At 41.6% G+C, this 21,796-nt stretch overlaps 2 protein-coding genes across 3 annotated transcripts in view; both read left to right on the top strand.

Moving 5' to 3' along the window:
- The first annotated feature begins 239 nt into the window (after positions 1-239).
- SEH1L (SEH1 like nucleoporin) lies at positions 240-13,901 on the top strand. 2 transcript variants are annotated; one of them, XM_054381523.1, is made up of 9 exons: positions 240-350; positions 2,263-2,313; positions 3,448-3,594; positions 5,028-5,239; positions 6,530-6,628; positions 7,818-7,958; positions 8,621-8,778; positions 9,710-9,860; positions 13,443-13,901. In XM_054381523.1, exons 1-9 carry the CDS (start codon positions 240-242, stop codon positions 13,630-13,632), a joined length of 1,260 nt encoding a protein of 419 aa, XP_054237498.1. In that variant the 3' UTR covers positions 13,633-13,901. The 2 variants fall into 2 exon arrangements, with proteins under 2 accessions (XP_054237498.1, XP_054237499.1); XM_054381524.1 differs by lacking the exon at positions 13,443-13,901 and adding an exon at positions 11,708-11,749.
- A 4,483-nt stretch (positions 13,902-18,384) lies between these two features.
- The window catches only part of CEP192 (centrosomal protein 192), a 67,831-nt gene continuing 64,419 nt past the window's right edge, over positions 18,385-21,796 (top strand). Inside the window, exons 1-3 of the mRNA XM_054381601.1 lie at positions 18,385-18,551; positions 19,752-19,874; positions 21,422-21,576. Of these exons, the coding sequence (XP_054237576.1) occupies positions 18,385-18,551; positions 19,752-19,874; positions 21,422-21,576 (445 nt within the window). The remainder of the gene's footprint in view (positions 18,552-19,751; positions 19,875-21,421; positions 21,577-21,796) is intronic.

Genomic DNA, 21,796 nt, shown 5'->3' with positions numbered 1-21,796 from the left:
GTCGAGAGAACAACTCCCTGGAGCCACCTCAGCCTCCCGGCCAGGTGGGGGCAGTAACGGCCGGGCACGAGGCGCTGCTCCTTCTCTCCCCTCGCCCTCGCCTCCACCCCGAGCACGCGCGAGAGTGCGAGCTCGCTCGGCGGCCGCCGCTGTTTCCCCGCCCCGCCCCGCCCCGCCGCGTGAGGACGGGTGCGCGCTGGGCCCGGCGGGCGGCGTCGTGACGGCCGCGCGGCGTCGCGATGTTCGTGGCGCGCAGCATCGCGGCCGATCACCGCGACCTCATCCACGATGTTTCCTTCGACTTCCACGGCAGGCGCATGGCCACCTGCTCCAGCGACCAGAGCGTCAAAGTGAGCGGGAGCGGCCGGGCTTTGTGCTGGGGAGGGCGGTAGTGTGTTCCGGGGTGTATGTTTGGCAGCGGCACCGGCAGGGTGCGGCCTACCGGGCTGGGACCAGGGCGTAGCCTTTACTCTCACGGCGGCACCAGGCCTGGGGCTCTCCGTTCCCGCCGTGCCCCACTGGGCATGGGGAGCGAAGGGCCGCGCGCGGCTCCCGCGTCCCACCGTGCCCGCGGAAAGTCCCGGCTGCGGTCCGTAGCGAAACGCGTGCGGTACCGGGCGGTAGGGGCGGGGTGTGGAACCAGGGCGCAGATAATACACGTAGTTGGAGTGTGTCTGTGTTTGTGTACGCAGATGCGTGCAACAGCACAACTTCTTTCCGAGCCTGTGCTGCAACAGCAGGAAAAACACCTTGAAGCTGTTGCGGCTGCAGTAGTGCTGATTGTTTTGGTGATTCCACTGAAAAGATGCATTTGTTTAAGGGCTTGTAGGGAAGGAGCTGCTGTTTCGTAATGAAGTGCCGGTAAGGAAGAGGTTCAAATGTTCTGCGTGTGCTCTGGCACATTAGGGAAGCTGTGAAATACTAGAAACCTTAGCGTTACCTTCCTCTAGAGGGAATTATTATTTTATTATTACTTTAAGTTAGTGGATTTTCCCGATTTTTGCACACAGCGAGAAGATGGACGAAAGTTCAGGAGTTGCACAGATACAAGGAGTGTGGTTCGCAGAGTGTAGTCATAACTTTTGTTAGACCAGGTAAATGGTTGGGAATATTGCTTTTCAGCACGGAAAGCTATGTCAAATATAGATCGGGTATAAAAACAAGTCACCACATACTGAAAAGCAAGCAAGCAAGCAAAAAAAACAAAACCAAAACAAAAAACCACCACAAAACCCCCAACTCAGAACAACAACAAAACCCCCTGTCCTACAAAAACTAAGCCAAAACCATGTCAGTTTTTGGTCTGTATTGGTTATGTAAGGCTTGCAGCCTAAAAATAATGCTGAGAAAGGTGGCAAGAGGCAGGGAGGACTCAAAATCTGTGTTCTTTAGTAGCATAATGTTACTTTCCAGTTCTAATTGTATCTTGTATGAGACTGTTTTAAGAAGTTTGACTGGACTTTTCCAACACCTGTAAATTAGCAGTGGTTTACAGTGGTGTAGGTCCCATTCTCACTAGGTGAGCCAGGCAGCTGGGGAGAGGTTATGAAGTTGGGACTGTCGGGATAACAACCGAAGTTGTGTTAGAGATTCAGAATGGCAGAATCGAGGTGACTTTGGGTGAAGTTACATAGTGAGTGAGTATGGAGTGCACGCCAGACTTCTGGAGCTGTCTTTCATCAGGTTACATTCTAAAATGTACATTCTACATTTTTCAGAAAAAAAAAAGTCATAAGAGGAAGGAAGTTTAAGTGACTTGCATGTAGTTATAAGTCAAGGCAAAAATACTAGAAGAAGAAAGAAGATCTTTTCCCCCCACTAGCCTGATTTTCTTTTTGCTGTCTTCCCCTTTAGGATAATTGATAGGAGCCACCTCAGGGTTTTGTAGCTGGATCTGGAAAGACCATGGGGGCTCTAGAGTGAAACCAAGTAGTGTTCTCAGAGCGAATGAGGTGTGAAGAGGTGTAATAATTTGTCTTTTATTAATAATGTAACATTAAAAAAAGATAAGCATCATACAGTTGTGGATTTTGCAAGTATGTGCCTCTTCTTCCTACCTGTAGTAGGGATATTCTCAAGGTTGGGTGAAGTGCAGTTGTGTCCTCAGCTAGGTGGAGTTTTCCAGATGAAAACGTTGGGCGTTGTTGTCATGATCATGACAGTTGTACAAATATGTATGTGTTTATTTTAGTGGGTGTATTTTTTACTACTGCTTTCGGGTTTGTATGCCCACTGCTTGACTGCATTGTGTTTTCTCAACAGGTCTGGGACAAAAGTGAAAATGGTGATTGGCACTGCACTGCCAGCTGGAAGGTTTGTATTCATAAAAATCAGTTTTGCAGAAACACTTTGTTTTTCCTGAATTGCAGAGTAGAAATAGAATTGTTTAGGCTGGAAAAGATCTTGAAGATCCTTGAATTAAACCATTAAGCGAACACTACCAAGTCTGCTGCTAAACCACATCCCTCAATATTGCATCTACACATCATTTCAATCTCCCCAGAAGCTCCACCGTTTCCCTGGGCAGCCTGTTCCAGGGCTTGACAACGCTTTCAGGGAAGAACTTTTTCCTAATGTTCAACTTAAATCTTCCCTGTTGCAACTTGAGGCCATTTCCTCTTGTGCTATCACTTTCTGCTTGGAAGAAGAGACCGGTTCCCATCTAGCTTCATCCTCCTTTCAGGGAGTTGTAGAGAGCAACAAGGTCTCTCCCCTCAGCCTCCTTCTCTCCAGATTAACCTACCTCAGTTCCCTCAGCTGCTTCCCACAGGACTTTCCCACAGGTCTCTAGACCTTTTACCAGCTTTGTTGCCTTTCTTTGGACCTGTGTTTTGTATGGTAAAATACTTTTTCTGTGCTTCATGGATCATCTCTAATGCTTCTCACTTAAAGCTGGTCTTGTTGTAGTGTTATATTATTATTATTTCTTACATTATTCAGTACAATAGTCCCTGTCAATAGAAATGCAAGTGATGCTTTTGAATTCTTCTTATCTAAAAAAACCCAGAAGCATTAAGTTGACTAGGGATAAAAAAAAAGTTTTATGTGAAAAAGGAGAGCATACGCAATGCATATGCTTTGGAAAAGCACAGGCAAGCCAGCAGTGAGCCTGTGTGCTAACGGCTGAAAACTGAAAATGGAGCTGTATTTCCTGTGTCAAGGCAGAATCCTAGCTTGGAGCTTAGGATTTAAAGGAGTAATAAAAATAAATAATGCCTTGACAGTTGTTATAATTAACTTTTAACCATTAATAGCAACAAAACATTGCAGTGCTTCTAGGTATTAACAAGTGCAACAACCTCTCTGTGGCACTGAGCCTTTTAACTGAACAGAGATTTCAAAGAATTAGCCTTAACTTCTTTTAGAGTTATTTCTTCTGCACAAAGTCATGGAAATGTCTGTTCTTTACACAGTAAGTGTCTCTGATGTCTTGGTGTTATCTTTCAGACACATAGTGGATCTGTGTGGCGAGTGACATGGGCCCATCCAGAATTTGGGCAGGTCCTGGCTTCCTGCTCTTTTGATAGAACAGCAGCTGTGTGGGAAGAAATAGTGGGAGAGTCAAATGATAAACTCCGAGGCCAGAGTCACTGGGTGAGACTTGAAAGTATTAATTGCAATCTCTGTATGTTCTTACACAAACAGATTTACTGTGCCTCCTTGGTTTGTTTGCTTATTGTAATGGCATAAGATTTAAACTGTTTCAATTCCAGAATTAGCTGGAAGGTTTAAGATGAAAGTTGTTTCTGAATACCAAGTTACTGGACGTTTCTGGATTGGCAACATATTTTCCATCCCTGAAACAGAGAAAGCATCCTGTTTTGTGCTGTTAATACAAGGGGTTCCTGATTTTGCCTGTGTTTTTTTAACTTGTGGCAATATTCCCATGTAGAGGAAGTATTTTTAAAGCATTTGGGAAAAAGAGGTACATGGCAAGATTTAGGCCAGTTAACAGTATCACAGAATTTTTTGATTGGAAAAGACCTTCCAAATCATGGAGTGCAACCATTAATTGTCACTACTGTTGGTGTTTCTTAATAAGATGTTTGCTGGCAAACAATTTGCAGACTTGGACACCCATCTGCAGTAGAATTAAAGTTGGTTTGTGTTTTTTTTTTTTTCTGTGACGAGCTGATTTGAAACTGTCTCCTGCTGTTATTTCATCTTTCAAACAGCTCAGGCTCTGGGGGGGGGGTTTGCTTGGACGTGGATTTTCTGGGTAGCATTTCATTAAGGGAATTTTAGATCTGAACAGATTATTCTGCAGCTGTTCATCAGGTGTAATCTTACATAACTCTGTAATATTCCTGTCTTTAATGTTTTGGTTTAACTTGCTAAAATAATCTGCAGTTTTCTACTTTCTGCTAAAGTTTTGCAATGTTAAAATACATATTTGTAAGGATCTGGGTTGTCAGGACCTTTGGCACTTAGTAGGGTATGAATGCTGACTTCCCTGGGCAGGAGGCAGCTATGGACTTGAAAAACAAATGTTAGTGGTGTTTTTTTTTTTTCCCTCTTTCACCTTAGTTAATGTTCCTATCAAGTGTTTGCTGCATTCACACATTCCCTTGTCAGAAATACTTGTGTTGATACTTTTGTTGGAAAATGCTTCATGGCAAACTTCAGCAGCACTGGAATGAGAAAGCAGCATTGCTAGGCACTGCAGGTAACATCGTCTCTAGCATGAGTTCTATGATTGACGAGGACAGTTTTAAACTTCCTGTGGCCACATTTTATGCTTATGTTATGTTTGTTTTGTGGTTTATAGGTTTGCTTTTTTTTTCCTTGAAGAGCATCATCTAAGCAACAGTTCTTGGTGTCAGAACTTTGATACCTCTGTGAGTGTATTTCTTGGTGCTTCAAATTGCATCAGTACACTGATCTGTTATTTCTCCTGTTTGTTGGTGTGTAAAGATTGTTTTATCTCTTGAGGGAAGACTTAAGTGATGCTATGAAGTGGTGTTGTCAGACTTTTTGATGGCCTTCCTTAGGAAATTTCCTTCAAGAGTTTCTGCCTTTCTTTGCAGGTGAAGAGGACTACTCTAGTAGACAGTAGGACATCTGTTACAGATGTGAAGTTTGCTCCCAAGCATATGGGTCTTATGTTAGCAACGTGTTCAGCAGATGGAGTTGTAAGGATTTATGAAGCTCCAGATGTGATGAACCTGAGTCAGTGGTCACTGCAGCATGAAATCTCATGTAAGCTCAGCTGCAGTTGTATTTCTTGGAATCCTTCAAGGTATGTTATTAAAACTGCAGGTTTTGCTTTGTTATTGTTGAAGCAGAAGATTCAAAGAGCTAGTTCTGATACTTTGTAGAATAAATCCTGAAACATGAATGGCGAAGATGGAATATACATTACTCAGATCTGAAGTAAAGTTGCTGGTTTTTCTTTCAGTGAAACAAGAGTGGCAAAGCCAGAGAAATTACAAAAACTCCTGAGGTCTGTGAGGCAGTATCTCCAGGTTAATTATTTTTAGCAAGTAACACGCTCTTTAATGAGCACACTGCAGAGTGCTCTTTATTTATCCCACAAAACTCAACTGGGATTTTCAGATGAGAAAAAAAGGACAATTCTTGTCTCCTCTTTCTTTAAGAGAGGTGTTGTAAGAGATATTTTGACAGCTCGAACAAAGACATGCACCATTGCCACTGCAACAAAGAACTAGGAGCCACAAGAGTCTTGCTAGCACAAATACAGAGCCCAAGAGTTTTTTCAGTCATGTCCTTGGGGGGCTCAGTGATACATTTAACCTCCTTGAACAGGGAGGAATCAGTATGATGGTTGGGGACTTCCTACCCAGAACACAGAAGCAGAGGTTCTCCTTCCCATCTCACATAGCAGCAATATGCCCAGCAATAGCAGGGAGAGAAAAACCATTCTGGGCTAAACTGCCTTGGATTCTCTTTGCCCAGAAGCACTTAATGGCTTTCCCTATTAGTGGTTGTACAGGAATGTATAACTCCTGTAGACGTAGTGGTCTGTGTCCTGCTGACCCAGTTGTTCTATTCATTAGCAGCAGCGTGTGCTGAAGGTTCAGAGTTCAGGCTTCCATCTTAATGCATGGGATAGGTTTAAAAGTTGATTTGAGAACTAGAACTCCTCTACTCTTAGCTTTTGTAATCTTGTCTTCCAAAACCCGAATGAAATCCCACTAAGCCAATCATTAAAGGTACTGCAAAGAAGGCAGACTCTTGTGAAACTTGTGGCAAATGCCTGACTGCAACTGCATGTATAAAATGTATCCAGATCTCTGGGACCCCCATCTTGAGTTGCCAAATAATACTCCCTTATGATGTCACTGGACTGAGTGTTTAGACAAAACAACAGAATGGAGATTGTATGGGTATCTGAATGGCACAATGCTTTGTGATATTTTTTTCACCTTGTGATGTTTTGTTTTGATTATGGTTTTGTTTTCTTTGTGGATAATGTCTGAAGTGTAAAAATGAGCTTGGTGTACTTTCTGTGACATACTTTTTGTGTATATATCACTTGTAAATATAACTCTTTATTTTCACCTTTTAGCTCTCGAGCACATTCTCCAATGATAGCTGTAGGAAGTGATGACAACAGTCCAAATATATTGGCTAAGGTTCAAATTTATGAATATAATGAAAACACCAGGTAAGGTAAATGACAATAAAGAATGTTTATGGGATCTTAAAGTAGTTCCTAATATATTGGCCTTTTATTTTGGTCCTGTGTTTAGATGTTGGGTAGTAAATAATACCTTAATTCTGTCTCTGAGCCATTGTGTGGGAGAGGGAGCCATCAGAATGATAACTGATGCTGACACACATACTAATAGGTTTGCTCTGTCTCAGTGAAGAAATACCAGTGTTCTTACCAGCATTTTAAAGAGGGAATTGTTGTTTCTGCTTGTACTAATTTATGCACTCAATTTTGCAAAAGGAATTAATAGGACAAATTGGAAATGTGAATTGTTTCACTTGAATTGTTTTTTACTAGGTACTTTTTGTGTTAAAAACATGGTTGTAATGACAGGAAGTTCTGTAAATTACTAGTGTTCTGTGAAAGTTCAGCTGAGCCAGAAAAGGCCAGGAAGTGTGTGCACAACCCCTTTCCCTTAAATGATGACAGGGAACTTGAGTTCCAGTCAGGGTGATTGCTGTGGGAAGGGAGCCAGGGTGTTCTGTGGATTTATGCCTGGCTTCAGACAATGTTCTCTGTGCATTAACAATGGTGTTCTCTGTGCTCTAACAATAAAGAGCAGTTGTTTTAATTATCCTGGTGAGAATTAAGATAATGGAATACAGATTTATCGTGCATTGGAGGAGATAATGCACAATACTTGCAAGCATCTAAAATACAGGAAGTTACTGAGATTCAATTGCCCTTTAGATTTGTGAATTTGAAGAAAGTTTTTATTTCCATTTTCCAGCTGTAGGCAAAAGTGTTCTCTGCACTGGAATCCTTTGTGATATGATTTATCATACTGTTGCTAGTACAATCACAGAGTCATTTTGGCTGGAAGAGAGGTTTAAGATCATCCATTGCTGTCAGGTTGCCACTAAACCATGTCCCTTAGTACCACATCTACACATCTTTTAAATCTCTTCAGGCATGGTGACTTCACTTCCACCCTGGGCAGGCTGCTCCAGGGCTTGACAACAGCAGTTACTGTATCTGATGTATTCAATTTCTGCAGAAATCAGATTGTAATTATGACTTATAATTAAAATTGCACATCTCTTGGTATATATTAACCCCTTTTTCCACTATGTCTGGTTTATATAATTATCATCACTGGCAATTTTGATGGCATTAAAGATTGATTTCTTCTGCTATACAGGAAATATGCAAAAGCAGAAGCACTGATGACAGTCACAGATCCTGTACACGATATTGCATTTGCTCCAAATCTGGGACGATCCTTCCACATCTTAGCTGTAGCAACCAAAGATGTACGAATTTTCACACTAAAACCACTAAGGTGAGCTTAAAAGGAGTAGTTTGAGATGATGTGCTACATACCGTGTACTCTTATTTTAATAGTGCCTGTGGAGCAAAACCCACTAACTTAATGTTGTTTAGCAGCCTGATTTTTAGGATGACAATGTTGTGAGCAAGTCTATAATTTTTGTCTAATACCTCTTAATGCTGCTAATCTAGTAACAATATGCAAGTCCTCTTTTTTGTCACAGAGTAGTGGGCACTGGAAGAGAGCTCTGGAGGTCCTCTAGTCCCTGCTAGAGCAGGTTTCCCAGGATCGCAGTGTTCAGGAGGGTTTGAAATCTCTCCAGAGAAGGAGATTCCACAACCTCTCTGGGCAGCCTGGTCCAGTGCTCTGCCACTCTCACAGGAAATGATTTTCCTCGTGTCCAGATGAAGCCTCCTATGTTCCATTTTGTGACTATTGCACGTTATCCTGTTGGTGTGCAGCACTGAAAAGAGTCTGGCCCCATCCTCTTGATCCCCACCCTTTAGATCTTGATAAGCATTAAGAAGATCCTCTCTCAGCTGCTGCTTCTCAAAAGAGATGCTTCAGTCCCCTCAGCATTTTTGTAGTCCCCACTTTCTGCAGAATCTCTCCAGACTCTGTCCTGTCATCTTTTGAACAGTTGTGTGCAGAACTGTCACTTCTGTCTTCAACAGGAAAGAACTGACTTCATCTGGAGGATTAACAAAATTTGAAATTCACATTGTGGCACAGTTTGATAACCACAACTCCCAGGTGTGGCGAGTGAGCTGGAATATCACAGGCACTGTGCTTGCTTCCTCTGGTGATGATGGTTGCGTTAGACTCTGGAAGGGTAAGGTCACCCAGCTGAAATGTATTCACTGGGCAAATTTTACTCAAAAGAGTAATTTTTGGAGTCAAAGTTCATCTTAGATTTCTGTATGATAGATCTATATATTTGTACTTCCATTTTGGAATAAGAAGGACAGTAATTTTCTGTGATGGAGGCTGCTGTGAATAGTTGTTTCTGTATTGGCAAATCGTTTCACCAGACTGGAGCTATGTCAAGTTGTCACTTTTAAAGTTAACATACATACTTAGAGGAGCCTGTTAGAAATATGGGAAAGACTTTTTAGCAGGGCCTGTTGTGACAGGACATGGGGTGATAGTTTTAAACGAAAAGAGGGAGATTTGGACTAGAGAGAAGGAAGAAATTTTATACGCTGAGTCTGGTCAAACACTGGCCCAGGTTGTTCAGAAAGGTGGTAGAAGCCCCATCTCTGGAAACATTCCAGGCCAGGTTGGACAGGGCTCTGAGCAACCTGATCTAGCTGCAGATGTCCCTGCTCTCTGCAGGGGACTTGGACTAGGTGACCTCTAAAGGTCCCTTCCATCCCAAACCATTCTTTGATTCCACTGCATGTCTTTGCCTGTTCCCAAACCCAGAAAATCTGCATTCAGTCACAATGTTCAGGCAAACAGTTGTGTTTTTTCTTTTTAAATTTCCAAAAGCAGCAACAAAAGAAGCAGTGGCAGTTTCCTTACGCATTCTCGTTTGTTTCTCTGCATTTTGATAAAGGAAATTCATTCTTGCTACTGCAGAAACCCAAATTGTAAATTGAGGCAGAGGGTTTAAGACAGCTGAAGGGCCAGATCCTCAACTTTTGGAATTTACATATTGGTATTGACGTTCAGTTCTAATTCACACCAAGTGAAAGATCATAGTTGTGTCAAAAGATGAGCTTCAAAAGAGAAACTAACAGGTTTTACAAATCTGTTTGCAGCTAATTACATGGACAACTGGAAGTGCACGGGTATACTGAAAGGTAATGGGAGCCCAGTGAATGGTAGTGCTCAGCAGGGAATTTTTAATGCCTCTCTAGGTTCAGCCAATACAAGTCTACAGAATTCACTAAATGGATCATCTACCAGCAGGTAGGTTCATTAGTGGAGAGGCTGAAGTTCAGTAAATAGTTTCTTCATGTCACTTTGGTTTCCTGTTTGCTTTATATATATGTATGTGTGTGTATGTGTGTATATATATATATCTATATATATATATATAATTTTTTAAAAAAGTTTTTTAACTTGTTGCATGAATACCTGGTCAGGCTCTTTGAATTTTGCTTTGTGATGGTGTCTGTTGTGCCAGGGATAAGACAAAATGAACAAACCCATACTGAATCCTTCTGTAAACATTTACTTTCACTTGGGAAATGTCCTTCCATGTTATCAAAAATAACTTCTTTGCAATGGTTTCAAACAAGGAGAAACTTCACCATACTGCTGTGTAACTGTTCCTTTGGTTTAGGTGCATATTTAAAGTGAAGCAGAAGTACCAGCAAATTCTGGTTTTGGTTTGGGTAATGTAGCAAAAAGGAAAGAAGAGAAGATAGTTCATAATACAGAGTTTCAACAGTCACGTACTAGTGGTAGTTTACTTTCATTTTTGCAGGTGTAACATCAAGTGAATAAAAGTTTGGGGTTTTTTTAATCTTCTTCATACAACTCTTTTACTGCAGATGATTTGCTTTCTGTTATGTTTTTATTCCCTAATAATTGCTGTTTAGTAGGTAAATTGAACTACTTATTCTGAAGAGCATTTGAATTTGTGCACACTGAAATCTAGAAACACGATGGAGTGTGGACAATCAGCCTTATAGGATGTGTCCTTCATAAGGACCAAACGTGGCCAAATTCCGTAACAGCAGCTTCCAAGTTCTGTGGCCACCTTTATTTTTTTATTTTTTTCAAATACCTCAAGGTAGCCTCCATTTCCATCCATCTGCACCTGCTAAAATGCTTGTCTGTAAGATACTGTGACAGTCTACTTTTGGAAAGTAGCCCCCACTTCAGTAGTCACTCCTGAAGTTCTGGTTTCCAGGTCTCTAGATGTGTTATTCAGAGAAGGGCTCTCACATTTTCCTCATAAGATAAATGGGAGAGCAAAATGTGGCAGCAGACCAAGTCTCCAGCAAGAAAGGAGGCCCTGGCTTGGAGATGTGATCTCCAGAGCTGCAGAAACTGTGTTTGCTTGGGCTCCTGCAGAGGTACAGACTGTTTCTGACCTCTGTTGTGTAGCATGTGGTTTCACAGTCTCCTTATCTCAGGCTGTGCTGCTGCCAGCAAAACTATCCTGCCCCACCCCACAGGCTGTTCTCTTCTTCCTGCAGTTGGTAGTAAGCCATTGTGAAACAAACTCCTTGTATTATTTTAGACCCATTCCATAGCTCTGTATTTTGAAATTGGTCTTTTTTGTGTATTTGTTTTTTAAATACATTATTCTTAGCTGCAATGTGGAATTGACGTTTTGTTGCCAAATTGAGTCTGTAGCTGGGGAATTTCGCTTATCTGTAGTTTCATGTCCTAGGATTGAGCCTTAGTACAAAAAAGCTGCACCTACCTACCTGTTTTCTTCTGTAATCACATTGGCTTGAATTGCCTAAGCACAGTTGCTAACTTTTTAGTGTATTAACACTTAAAATACAGATTTATGTGCTGTCATTTAACTAAACTCATATGCCACAAAAGAATTTATTGCCTGTGACCAGATGCTGTGTTTTGGTGCCTATAATTCAGCCAGCTAAAGCACAGGCAGATCTGGAGAACTTTGTTAAAACACCATCACCAAACTGGCTTCGTAATCAGAATAGCTTGAGAGCAGATGCTGTAGATGATTGGAAAATAAGTCAGTCAGGCTGTATTGTTATGTTGATGTACTTATGTGTCTAGATTTATGATACGATTCCCATTTTCCATTTGTATTATGTCCTTTTTAACAGAAAGCAGAGCTGATACCAAGCTAACTGGAGTAACTTTGGTGTTTTGCTGCTTGTTGCATGCACACAGGAATGGAAAACGAACTCCTTTTTCCCCTCCCCAACGCCGTTTGATCTCTCCCAAGACACCAGCAGCCTGCTAACTACTAAATGCTGTTCAAAAAGCCTTTTTAAAATACCTTGTGTACGTTTTTTGTACTAGCCTGCACAGTTTGATACTGTTGGAACTCCTGATAGAAAAATATTTGGAGAGGCTTCTTGTTTGAAAAAAAAACAAAACAACCAAACCCAAACAAAACAACCAACCCAACCCCCAAAACTTCAGTTACTTCTATTAAAACACTTTTTTTTTTTTTTTTGAAAGCTTGTTGAATTAAAAGACTAGTTCATAACTAAAACTGAGAATTTTTTGTCCTTGATTGGGATGGGAGGAGGGAAGCGACCATGAAAATATAATGGTAGTTGTTTTGATAGTGAGTTTGTTTGGGATTTGATAGTGTTCAGCATTTGGTTAAGAGGCCTCAACATCATGAGTTTGTAACTGGTTTGTAATACATGCAACTGTCAGTTTGGGAGGGATAAGAAAAGTGTGTTCTGACAATTGTACAGATGGTAGCTTTTAATAGTTGGGTCTTGCTTCATTTATTCCTTAGTATGACTTCAAATAAATGTTTTCTAAGTGCTGTCATACTTTTGTCACCCTGAGAGAAGTACTTTTTCTGATACGTGCTTGTACATCTACATCCCTGTGGTAAATAATTTCATGGAGTAACAAAAATTCTCTAAGAGTAGTAGTTTTCTAAAATTCACAAACCCTTGAGCCACACAGAGATTGAAGCCAAAATGCAGCTTGTGAATTGTCCAGTATTTGCCTGACGCATGTAGCTGTTCCTCATGTAGCTGTTCCTTTGTGTAAGTCCACAGAACTATATAAAGAAGGCAGAAATCATCTGTAGGTATCTAACAGACTAAAATGCACAAGTATTACGGGTAAGTTCCAATAAAGTCAGCAGAAAATGAAGTGAAATGGCTGAATTCTCAGTCTTTCATTTACTAGGAATCTTACACTGACTCTGAGGATTCATTCAGCAGAAATATATAAATATACACACAGACTGTATGCCACTGCAAGTAGCTATGCTCTGTAAATGTGTGTTATTAAATGGAAAGCATTGTAAAAACAAGGATGTTTTTACCTGATAGAAGTGCTGTGAATTGGATGCATGGGCAGAACATGTACCTGGATCATATCCAATGTGTCTCTTGTGCTGCACATGAAGCATTAAAAGCTCTGTTAACGGATCACAGGAGCTCACAGGATCACAGGGAGAGTGGAAGCTTGTTCATAGCAGTTCTGCAACATCCTTCTTATTCCCAAAGCGGTCTGTTCTCTGTACAAATGTGTGCTTGGGTTCTGATGACCATACTCCTTCCCATGGATTTCAATGGAAAAGACTGTTATTTTCCTTTGAAGAACAGTTTTAGGATTTGTCTTGTTTTGAATTCCAAGCCTTGATTTTCTGCTGTTACGTTCTGTTGGTTTTGGCATGGATATACTAAAGCCTTTTTTTTTTTTTCCAGCATGTCTTTTCTCCCCTTTGGTTCTCCTTGTATTTACTACCTTTCTCTTTTTCTTGTTTTTGTTCCTTTTTTTTTTTCTCTTTTTTTTTTTTTTTGTTCGTTTTGTTGTTGGTTTTGGTTTTTTTTTGGTGTTTTGTTCCTTTCTTAATTGTTTCAGGTATTTCTTTCCCCCTCTGGATTCCCCACGGGCTGGATCGAGATGGTCCAGCCATGCCCAGCTCCTTCCTCCTCCTCCTCTGATAGAGCACTCTTGCGATGCTGACACTGCCAGCCTCCAGTATCCTCACCCTCGCAGACGATGTGTGTCTCGGCCTCTTAATCTATTACCTGAGAACGAAGGGGTTTAATGTGTTGCTTTAAAATACACTCTGAAGGGCCTTATTTGGGTGTTGCGAATGCTTCCAGCTCTGGCTGCCTTTGTATTTCTCTCCTACAGAAGATTTTAAATAATTGGGGAACTTTATGCATGTTTTGCAAAACACCATTTGGAACATGTTATTTATGTTTGTGTATCAAAGGAACATTTTTACCTGTAGCATCTGAACTATGGCAGCACATACAAACAGTATTAACCAGGAGCTATTTACAGAGTAGCTGACTTCAACCTGCCTCTCTCTCTCTCTTTTTTTTTTTTTTTTTGTTTAATTTTTATTTTTGGACTCAGTACCATCTTGAATTTTTTTTTCTTTCTCGCATATTGCACTGATACATGTGAAATACGTTCTTCAAGTTAAACAGGCCTTCAAGAAGCTGCTGAGTAACTAAAGGATGATACTGAATCAACTCCTAACAGAAACAAAACCATTCCTGTGTATACTGCAGCAAAATAGTTTGGAGTGTTTGGTTACTTATGAATTTTCCATCTTGCTGTATAAATATTTAAATTTTATAGTTGTGGTTGACAAATAAACTCGTTCTAAGAGATCTCTTTTCAGTGGGCTTTTGCTTGCAATAGGCTTTTTTTTTTTTCTTTTTTTAACTGGTTCCTTTTTGGCTCAGTTGTCTGTTTGCAGCTTTGCTTTTGTGAAGTTGTGTTGTTGGGTAGGAGATATTTCTGTAACAGGGTATGCCCTGACTTCTCACGGGCCTATTGAAGGTCTGCAGGAACTGCTACAGTTGTAGGATAGTTGTGGGTTGTCCTTGGTGGTGAATTTCAAACTATTTGATAATTCTTTCCCAGTGGTAATTAGGACATTGTGAAGAAATAGTATGTAGTTAGAAGCCTCCTTTTTGGATGTGTGAGCACAGGAACTTCATTGCTATGGATCATGCTGGCACTGGCTCAAGCATTGGCTGATGTGAGATGGGCAGGAGGATAAAACTGGACAGTGACTACATGGAATTGCTCAGGAGTCACCTTACTGCGTGGGATCGGATTGCTGAGTGTGTTCAGATCTTGGAGAGAGGGAGGATAAAAGAGGCCTCTCTGCAGCAGAAAGCTGACCTATAAGCGTATTTCAGTGTATTTCACTTCAAAATGGGTTTAGGCTACTTCCTGGACTAGACCACTAGTGTAAGATAATGGTGAAGTCAACCTTCATTCTGCCAAAATAGCAAGTTCCTGAGAGCTTCATTTGTATTCTGAAAACTTTGCTCAGATGGTGTATTTTTTGCTCAGATACACCACATTTGGTTCTTGCTTTATTTCTCAGGAGCCTAGTTCTAGTTTCCTAAAACCCATGAGAGTTAACAGTGGTGTTACAGGGTATTTGTGGACCCTGCGTGGAGGGAAAGCTGATGCTTTTTTTGAGCCAGTAGGAACAGAATTGTGGGGGAGAGAGGGAAAAAGAAAAAGGCTAGTTAAAGCAGATCCATTGAGCTTGCAATCAAAAAATTAACTTTTATAAAACCATACCATACTTGTATGGCAAACAAATAGTAAAAAATAATGTTTAAATGGAGGTGGGAAGTAATAATATTCTTCTGTGGCAGAATAAGCGATTAAAAAAAGAATAAAAAGAGAACAGAACTATTATACTGGGATTCTCTTCTAAATCACAGCCAAGCATTTTTGGGTGTGCAAGCAGCAGAATATATGTTTGAAGGTTTAAACTACTTGAGGATTTCTGCCTTAATCCTTTAAAAGGTCCCTCCCTTCAATACCACTACTGATGTTTTCTTACTGCACTTCTGCTTGTACCCGGAGGAAAACAGAGGGTTCCCTCCTTAGCAGCCACAAAGAAAATCAAGGTGTCAGTGCCTAGGTGTGCAGCTGGTTCCCAGTGCTAAATATTTGTGCTGTGAGGCCCTACAATATGTCAGGTATGCAGTGTTACAAAAACCAGCGTAAAATACATTCAAAGATAATTCTTTAGAGATGTCCTTGATAAACCACATCTAAGGGAAAGATTCCCAATTGCACTTCTTCTTTAAATTTCCTTCTGTTATTCTTTTGAAACCCAGAATGGCCGTTTATGGTAATAATAAATGATAACTTTTTGCAGCTTTTAAGGCATTTGTTTATAGCTAATTCATGGTCACATTATTTTCCACTGTGCTGAATGTGTATTATTGGATATCCTGACCAATTCCAGTCACACATCTTGCTAATGGAAACAGGCTGTCACCACTTCAGTGCAAACAAGTCACATTTCCAATGGACTGGCTGTGTACTTTGACTTCGGCGACTGAATTTATGCCGGTTGGTGGCTGATGTTTGCATTTTGACAAGGCCCAGTGCAAGCTCCTGCACCTGGGTCAAAACAAACTGGTATCAATACAGGCTGGATTATGATGAGATTGAGAGTAGTCTCAGGGGAGAAGGACTTGGGGGTGCTGGTGGGTAAAAAGCTGGACATGATCTGGCAATGTGCACTCAGCCCAGGAAGCCAACTGTGTTGGTGTGAGCTGAAATTCCCCCCCCCACCAACAAGTAACCAGGCTAGCCCAGTCTGGAAGCAAATGAAGGCTGTATTTACAAGCAGAGTCTACAATCGATGATGAAATGCAATGAATATGTACAAATATACAAAATTCACAACATTTACAAATATATACAATCAACAGAAAAGCACAACCAAGATCCCTTTGCTTACCCCCAAGGGGACCCTCCCAAAGGGGCCTCTCTCTCTCCCAGGAGCTTCCCCCCAGATCCCCCTGGACAGAGAAGCAGAGTTAGTTAAGCAGAAAGTTGTTAACTTAGCTGCCAAGGTCAGTGTGTTATCTTCAGCCAGAAGAGAAGAAGAAGAAACAGCAGCCAGGCAGCCCAGCAACTGCCCCCACTGCCGAACGCAGAATGTGCAGAGTGCCTACTTTGTTTTGGGTAATAGTTTTTAAACATTTCTATCTATCCAATGGAAGTGTTTAGAACAATCGTTATTTTGCTTTCTTACACCCAATAGTGACTTATTTACACTCTTTCACTTTCTCTGTTCTGAACTTTGCAAGGAAAAAATTAAACAGACAATTTCAAACAATCACATCAACCATCTCACTGCACCCAAAGTATGAGCAGAAGGTCAGAAACTATGGCCCCAGCCTCTTTACACCTGCTCTTTAGATACTGATCACTATTGAGAAGATCCCCTCTGAGGATGCTCTTCTTAAGACTAAACAGCCCCAAGTCTCTCAGCCTTTTCTCAAAAACTTTTGCTGCAGTTCCCTCATTATTTTTGTATCCTCCTCTTGACTCTCTTGAACAGCGGAGCCCAGAACTGGACCCCGTACTCCAGATGTGGCCCCACTAGGGCAGAGTAGAATCAGCAGACAACAGATGAGTTGTAGGTACAGATAGTGAAGAAACAGATCATTCTATTTGCAGTCAGAAAATGTGGATGAGCACCAGGTACAGATGCAATAAAACATTATGAAGCTTTGCAAGTATGTGAACCACCACACAATTAAGTCTAATACCCTACAAGTATTTGAATCCCCAGTGCACTCCCCCCGAAATATCTCGGTTGGTAGTTTAAACATTGCTCGGTCGCAAGCAAATGCCCGAAGCAAGTCTCTTCCATCAGCGTCCACAGCAGTGGAATCTACCTGTGTGCGAACCTGTTGTCCTGCGGAAGCCCTCACAACCACCGCCTATCAAGAGGCCGCGGGGCGGGGCGGGGCGGTGCAGCGCTCCCAATCAGCGAGCCCTTCTCTCTCTCCCCCTCAAACTTTTTCTCCTTCTGCGCGCTCTGTGTGAGGCTCGCCTGTTGGCTGACGGCGGGCCGGGAGGCGGGGTTGCGGAGCAAAGCGCGGGCTCAGGAAAGTTTGGGAGGTGAGCGGCGGCACTGCGCATGCGCACCGCGGCTAGTGGGAGAGGGGCGGTGATCCTGCGGTGAGCCGGGTGAGGGGGTGGAGCTCGCCCGTCCTGTGGGGGGCGCTGCGAGGAGCGGCGGGGGCGGGGTCAGGGTTTGAAGTTGTGGCGGTTGGGCTGTGGATCTTTCTGCTCCTCTCAGGCGCGTGGCGGTGGGACGGGGCTGGGCCCCTTGGTCAGGACAGCGTCGCGGGAGGGCTGGGCTGATCTCATCTCTCATCCCATTTGGCGAAAGGGGGGGTCTTTGACTTCAAGTCGTTCCCCGTCGTGGTTTCCCCCGGTGGAGCCGTCATGGTGGTCTGGGCCGTGACGCGAGCTTGCGTGTGCGGGGTGGTGAAGGTGGTGCCTGCGCAGGCTGCCGAACGCTGTAGAGTCCGGGCCTCCCGTAGCCTTGATACCCGTAACCTCAGGCTGTCGCCTGCCAAGTAGCGGCCCCCGATGATCGCGTCACGGAGTTTGTAGCTCCCCAGGTGCTCACTGCCGGCGAGATGGAGGAAGGCTGGCTCGCTCCAAGCGGCTTTAAGAGCTAAATATAGGGTTGGCGCCTCTTGCAGCGTCGGTGCGGTAACTTTCAGGAGTGCTGCTCTGTTTAGGTACTCCAAGAAAGCTGTAAAACTCTGTGGCTTCTAAAAGGCTTGATGGGACAGGACTGGAAATAATTTTTAAGCATGTTTGTGGATAAAGTGGTGCAGTTGCCGAGTAAATACATCACATGTATTTATAAATATATAAGAGTACCGTTTTTGATAGCCTAACCCTGATTTGTATAACTGTGTAGTCGTTTTGTTCCCGCTCTCAGATGCTGCTGGACCAGGGCTGATCGTGTTGCCAAGAAGAGTGCTATTTTAAGCAGATGGAAGACTTCAGAAATATTGCTGATGAGACATGTCCAAGCTTCTTGGGCCATTCATTAAATAGCAGTGCAAGTGCCGTCTTTGGAAACGTTACTGTTTCCTCAAACCCTGGCTTACCTGTTGCAGCTTCAACTGTTGCTAGGAGTAAAACAAACTGTGACAACAGGTGAGGCAATCAATACACTGAAGAAAATCAAAAACAGTTGACTGGCTTGAAACATTTAACTTTGGAGAGGAAAAATTCTTTTGACAGGTTATTTGATGGATGATAAAATTGTTTAATTGTTTCACTAAACAATAAAAATAGTACAATGTTTATTATTAAGATACTAATTTTACTATTACTAAGCATACTCATCAGCAAAAAGACTTTATTGCATTCACAGTGAGAATTTTGCCTTAAAATCATAATATAGAATAGTGTGGTAAAAATTACTCTTTAAAAATTACTCTTTAAAAGAGTAGTTTAGTTTTTAGACTTGGAACAAGTTTCTCTTGACTCTTCAGCTTAGTATACTGAAGTTTGAAGTCATACATGGAAAAATATTTTGTTAATGTGTGTATTCATGGATTCATAAAACAGTTTTGGTTGGAAGGGACCTGAAAGATCATCTAGTTCCAAGCCCTGTGCCGTGGGCAGGGACACCTTCCATTAGACCGGGTTGCTCAAGGCCTTGTCCAACCTGGCCTTGAACACCTCCGTAGAAGGGGCATCCATGACCTCCCTGTGTAACCTGTTCCAGTGTCTCACCACCCTCACTTTAAAGAATTTCTGATACCCAGTCAAAACCTGCCCTCCTCCAGCTTTAATCCACTCCCTCTTGTTCTATCACTACAAGCCCTGGTACAATGTCCCTTCCCTTAAGTCTTATTAACTGTTAAAATTAATTTACCTCAATCCATCTCATTTTAGAAAGGGTTGTGTAAGAACTAATGTTATGGATGTGAATTAAAATTTAACACCATTTATAATGATTTGTTCAGCAGGGAGTAGAGCAAAGAGTGACAATCAAAAGCTGTTGTTCATTTAACTGCTGTCCTGTAACTTAACAAGCAATAAGATCAGATTCACACTCTGTCTTTTTAGAAGCGTGTGTTGCAAATTGATGAGCACTATCCCCTGAAAATGAGAATGTGGTGTTTCCCTGAAGAGCTACAGAGGGTAGCTAAGGACTTCTCTAAAAAGCTGAGAGGATCGTTCTGGGCACATATGTCTACTTGTAAATACAGATTGGCTAGAAATGCTAAAACGTTAAAATAATTGTGCTTGTAGGAGGTAGAGCAAATATTTTTTTCCCCAATTCTTCGTAGAACTGGTGCATGTTAGAATGATTCTGTTGCATGTTTTTCCTCTCCACACTTACAGGCTTTCTGACATCTGTGCATCCTATTTAGAAGGGATGCAGTCACCTCCATTAGGATCTTCTCACAGTAATCAGTCACTGCCTGAGCCAATGGGGAGATTTGCCCTCAGCTTTCCTGATGACATGTAAGTGAGGTAGTTAAATCTAATTCTATCCCAATACCAGTATGTTGTGCTGAAGATATTATGTGTACTATGAGCTGATTATGGGAGACTTCAGGATTGAATTGCCCACCTCCGTAGCAGCTTCTACTACAGGCCTTCTGATGGCAGTAACTGGAGAGCTCAGCTGTACATTAGCCTGTTAGCTAATGTGTTTGTCAGCCTGGACAGCTTCTCCTTGTTTTTGGAAGAGGGTTAGTGGCAGGCATTGTGGAAACATCCCTTGCGATGTGACCACTTTGCCTCTACAGCTCTACACAGGCAGCATTCTGCTGTTGAATTGACTGATTTGCTTTCATATGTGTGTCAGGGATGAATCTTTGGGTGTTATTTTTATTTTTTTTAAACTATGATGTTTTGTTTTCTTGTTACACTAATTAAAATTTTCCTAAACATGATTAATTGACTGACTTGAATCTGGTCTGTATTTACTTAGTTTATATCACGTTATCTATGATTAAGCTTATATTTCTGGTCCATGTTGTGTGTGAATAATAGGTTGCACTGTTTTAAACCTGTTTCAAGTCAGTATCCTGCTGCTTGCATACAGAATGGAACATCAATTTCTATTCTCTTTAGGTTCCTTGTAGCCTCAGTGATTGCTATTTTATAGAATCATAGTGGTTTGGGTCGGAAGGGACTTGGGCAGGGACACCTCCTACTAGAACTGGTTGCTCAAGGCCCCATCCCACCTGGCTCTGAACACTTCCAGGCTTGGAGTCTCCACAGCTTCTCTGGGCAAGTGTTTTAACTAAGGTCAAATTTATTCCTCTTGCTGTGATAGAAACCACAATGTGCATCTTTCTTACTGGTAACATTGCACTGTAGGCCTTTATGTCCCTATAGAAAACAAAATAAGATTTAAGAGAGGGAGTCAGTATCTTAATAGTATTCAAGTGAAAAAAAGTTTTATTTATGTATCTAAAACATTAATTCAATTCACTCATTCTCAGATTTTAATGTGGAAGTAACATCTTGCATGATTACCTTCTCTGCCTGTGTGGAAGTCCTATGAAGTCAGAAGTGAAAAAACTTTCCTGCCCAATTATAAAAGCTGTTATTCAACAGAGCTATATGGAATTTCAATTGGTCATGTTCTTTATGATTCAGTCCCTAATTCTGATATTATGGACTCAGGAAAACCTTGTCTATGGTACCACTTGCTCTCTAATGGATCATGGAACTTCCCTGAAATAGACACTTTTCCCCTTAACCTTTTGCCTCTTTTAGCAGGAATGAAAGAAGTTACAAACAGGAAAAATGTGAGAGGCTTATGTTACATTAAATTTCACTTATTTCACACTTTAGATTGTGAAATTCAGGTCCTTGTATTCTTTCTTTATTCATTTATTGTAGGGATAAATGTCTGTAGGATCTATATTAAATGGGAACAACTGGAGGTGTAAAAATTGAAGTTATTAAACCTTTTTATGTGGAGGTGTTGTATACTAATGCTGATCTACATATCTCACTGAGTGATTCTTTGTTTTCATTGAAATTTTTTTTTGTAGGGAAGCTGGTACAGAAGATAAACAACCTCAGCCAGCTTCTGTTGGTTTGGAAGACTCCCACTCAATATGTGTAAAGCCAGATCAGAGTGTCACTGAGCAGGCAAATCGCAGTCAAGATACCTTACTTGAGGTATTGCCACTGGAACGATTGGAAGGTATTAAAATTTGAGAAAAATCATGATTTATCCTCAAAATAATTAGCTTTTTGTGCTCTAAGATGTCTTCTCCTGAGCTTCTCTCTCTTTTATGGCATAATGTAAATGGGCTGTGAAAAAATAAATCTCTTTGATTTGAACCAAGTGACACCAGGGAAAGCTTGTGGTTTACACAGTGCTCTTAGGTTTCTCCCCAAAATACAAAGCTAGATAGGAAGCT

The sequence above is a fragment of the Indicator indicator genome, chromosome 6 (genome assembly GCF_027791375.1).
Source record: "Indicator indicator isolate 239-I01 chromosome 6, UM_Iind_1.1, whole genome shotgun sequence".
NCBI lineage: Eukaryota > Metazoa > Chordata > Aves > Piciformes > Indicatoridae > Indicator > Indicator indicator.
The sequence above is the reverse complement of the archived record's forward strand: the minus strand, read 5'-3'. Positions and strand labels throughout refer to the sequence as shown.

Coding starts and splice junctions, on each gene's coding strand:
- SEH1L (XM_054381523.1), top strand. CDS start 240: ATGTTCGTGGCGCGCAGCATCGCGGCCGATCACCGCGACCTCATCCAC. Junction 3,595..5,027: donor TCCGAGGCCAGAGTCACTGG/GTGAGACTTGAA, acceptor CTTTCTTTGCAG/GTGAAGAGGACTACTCTAGT. Junction 9,861..13,442: donor AATGGATCATCTACCAGCAG/GTAGGTTCATTA, acceptor TAATTGTTTCAG/GTATTTCTTTCCCCCTCTGG.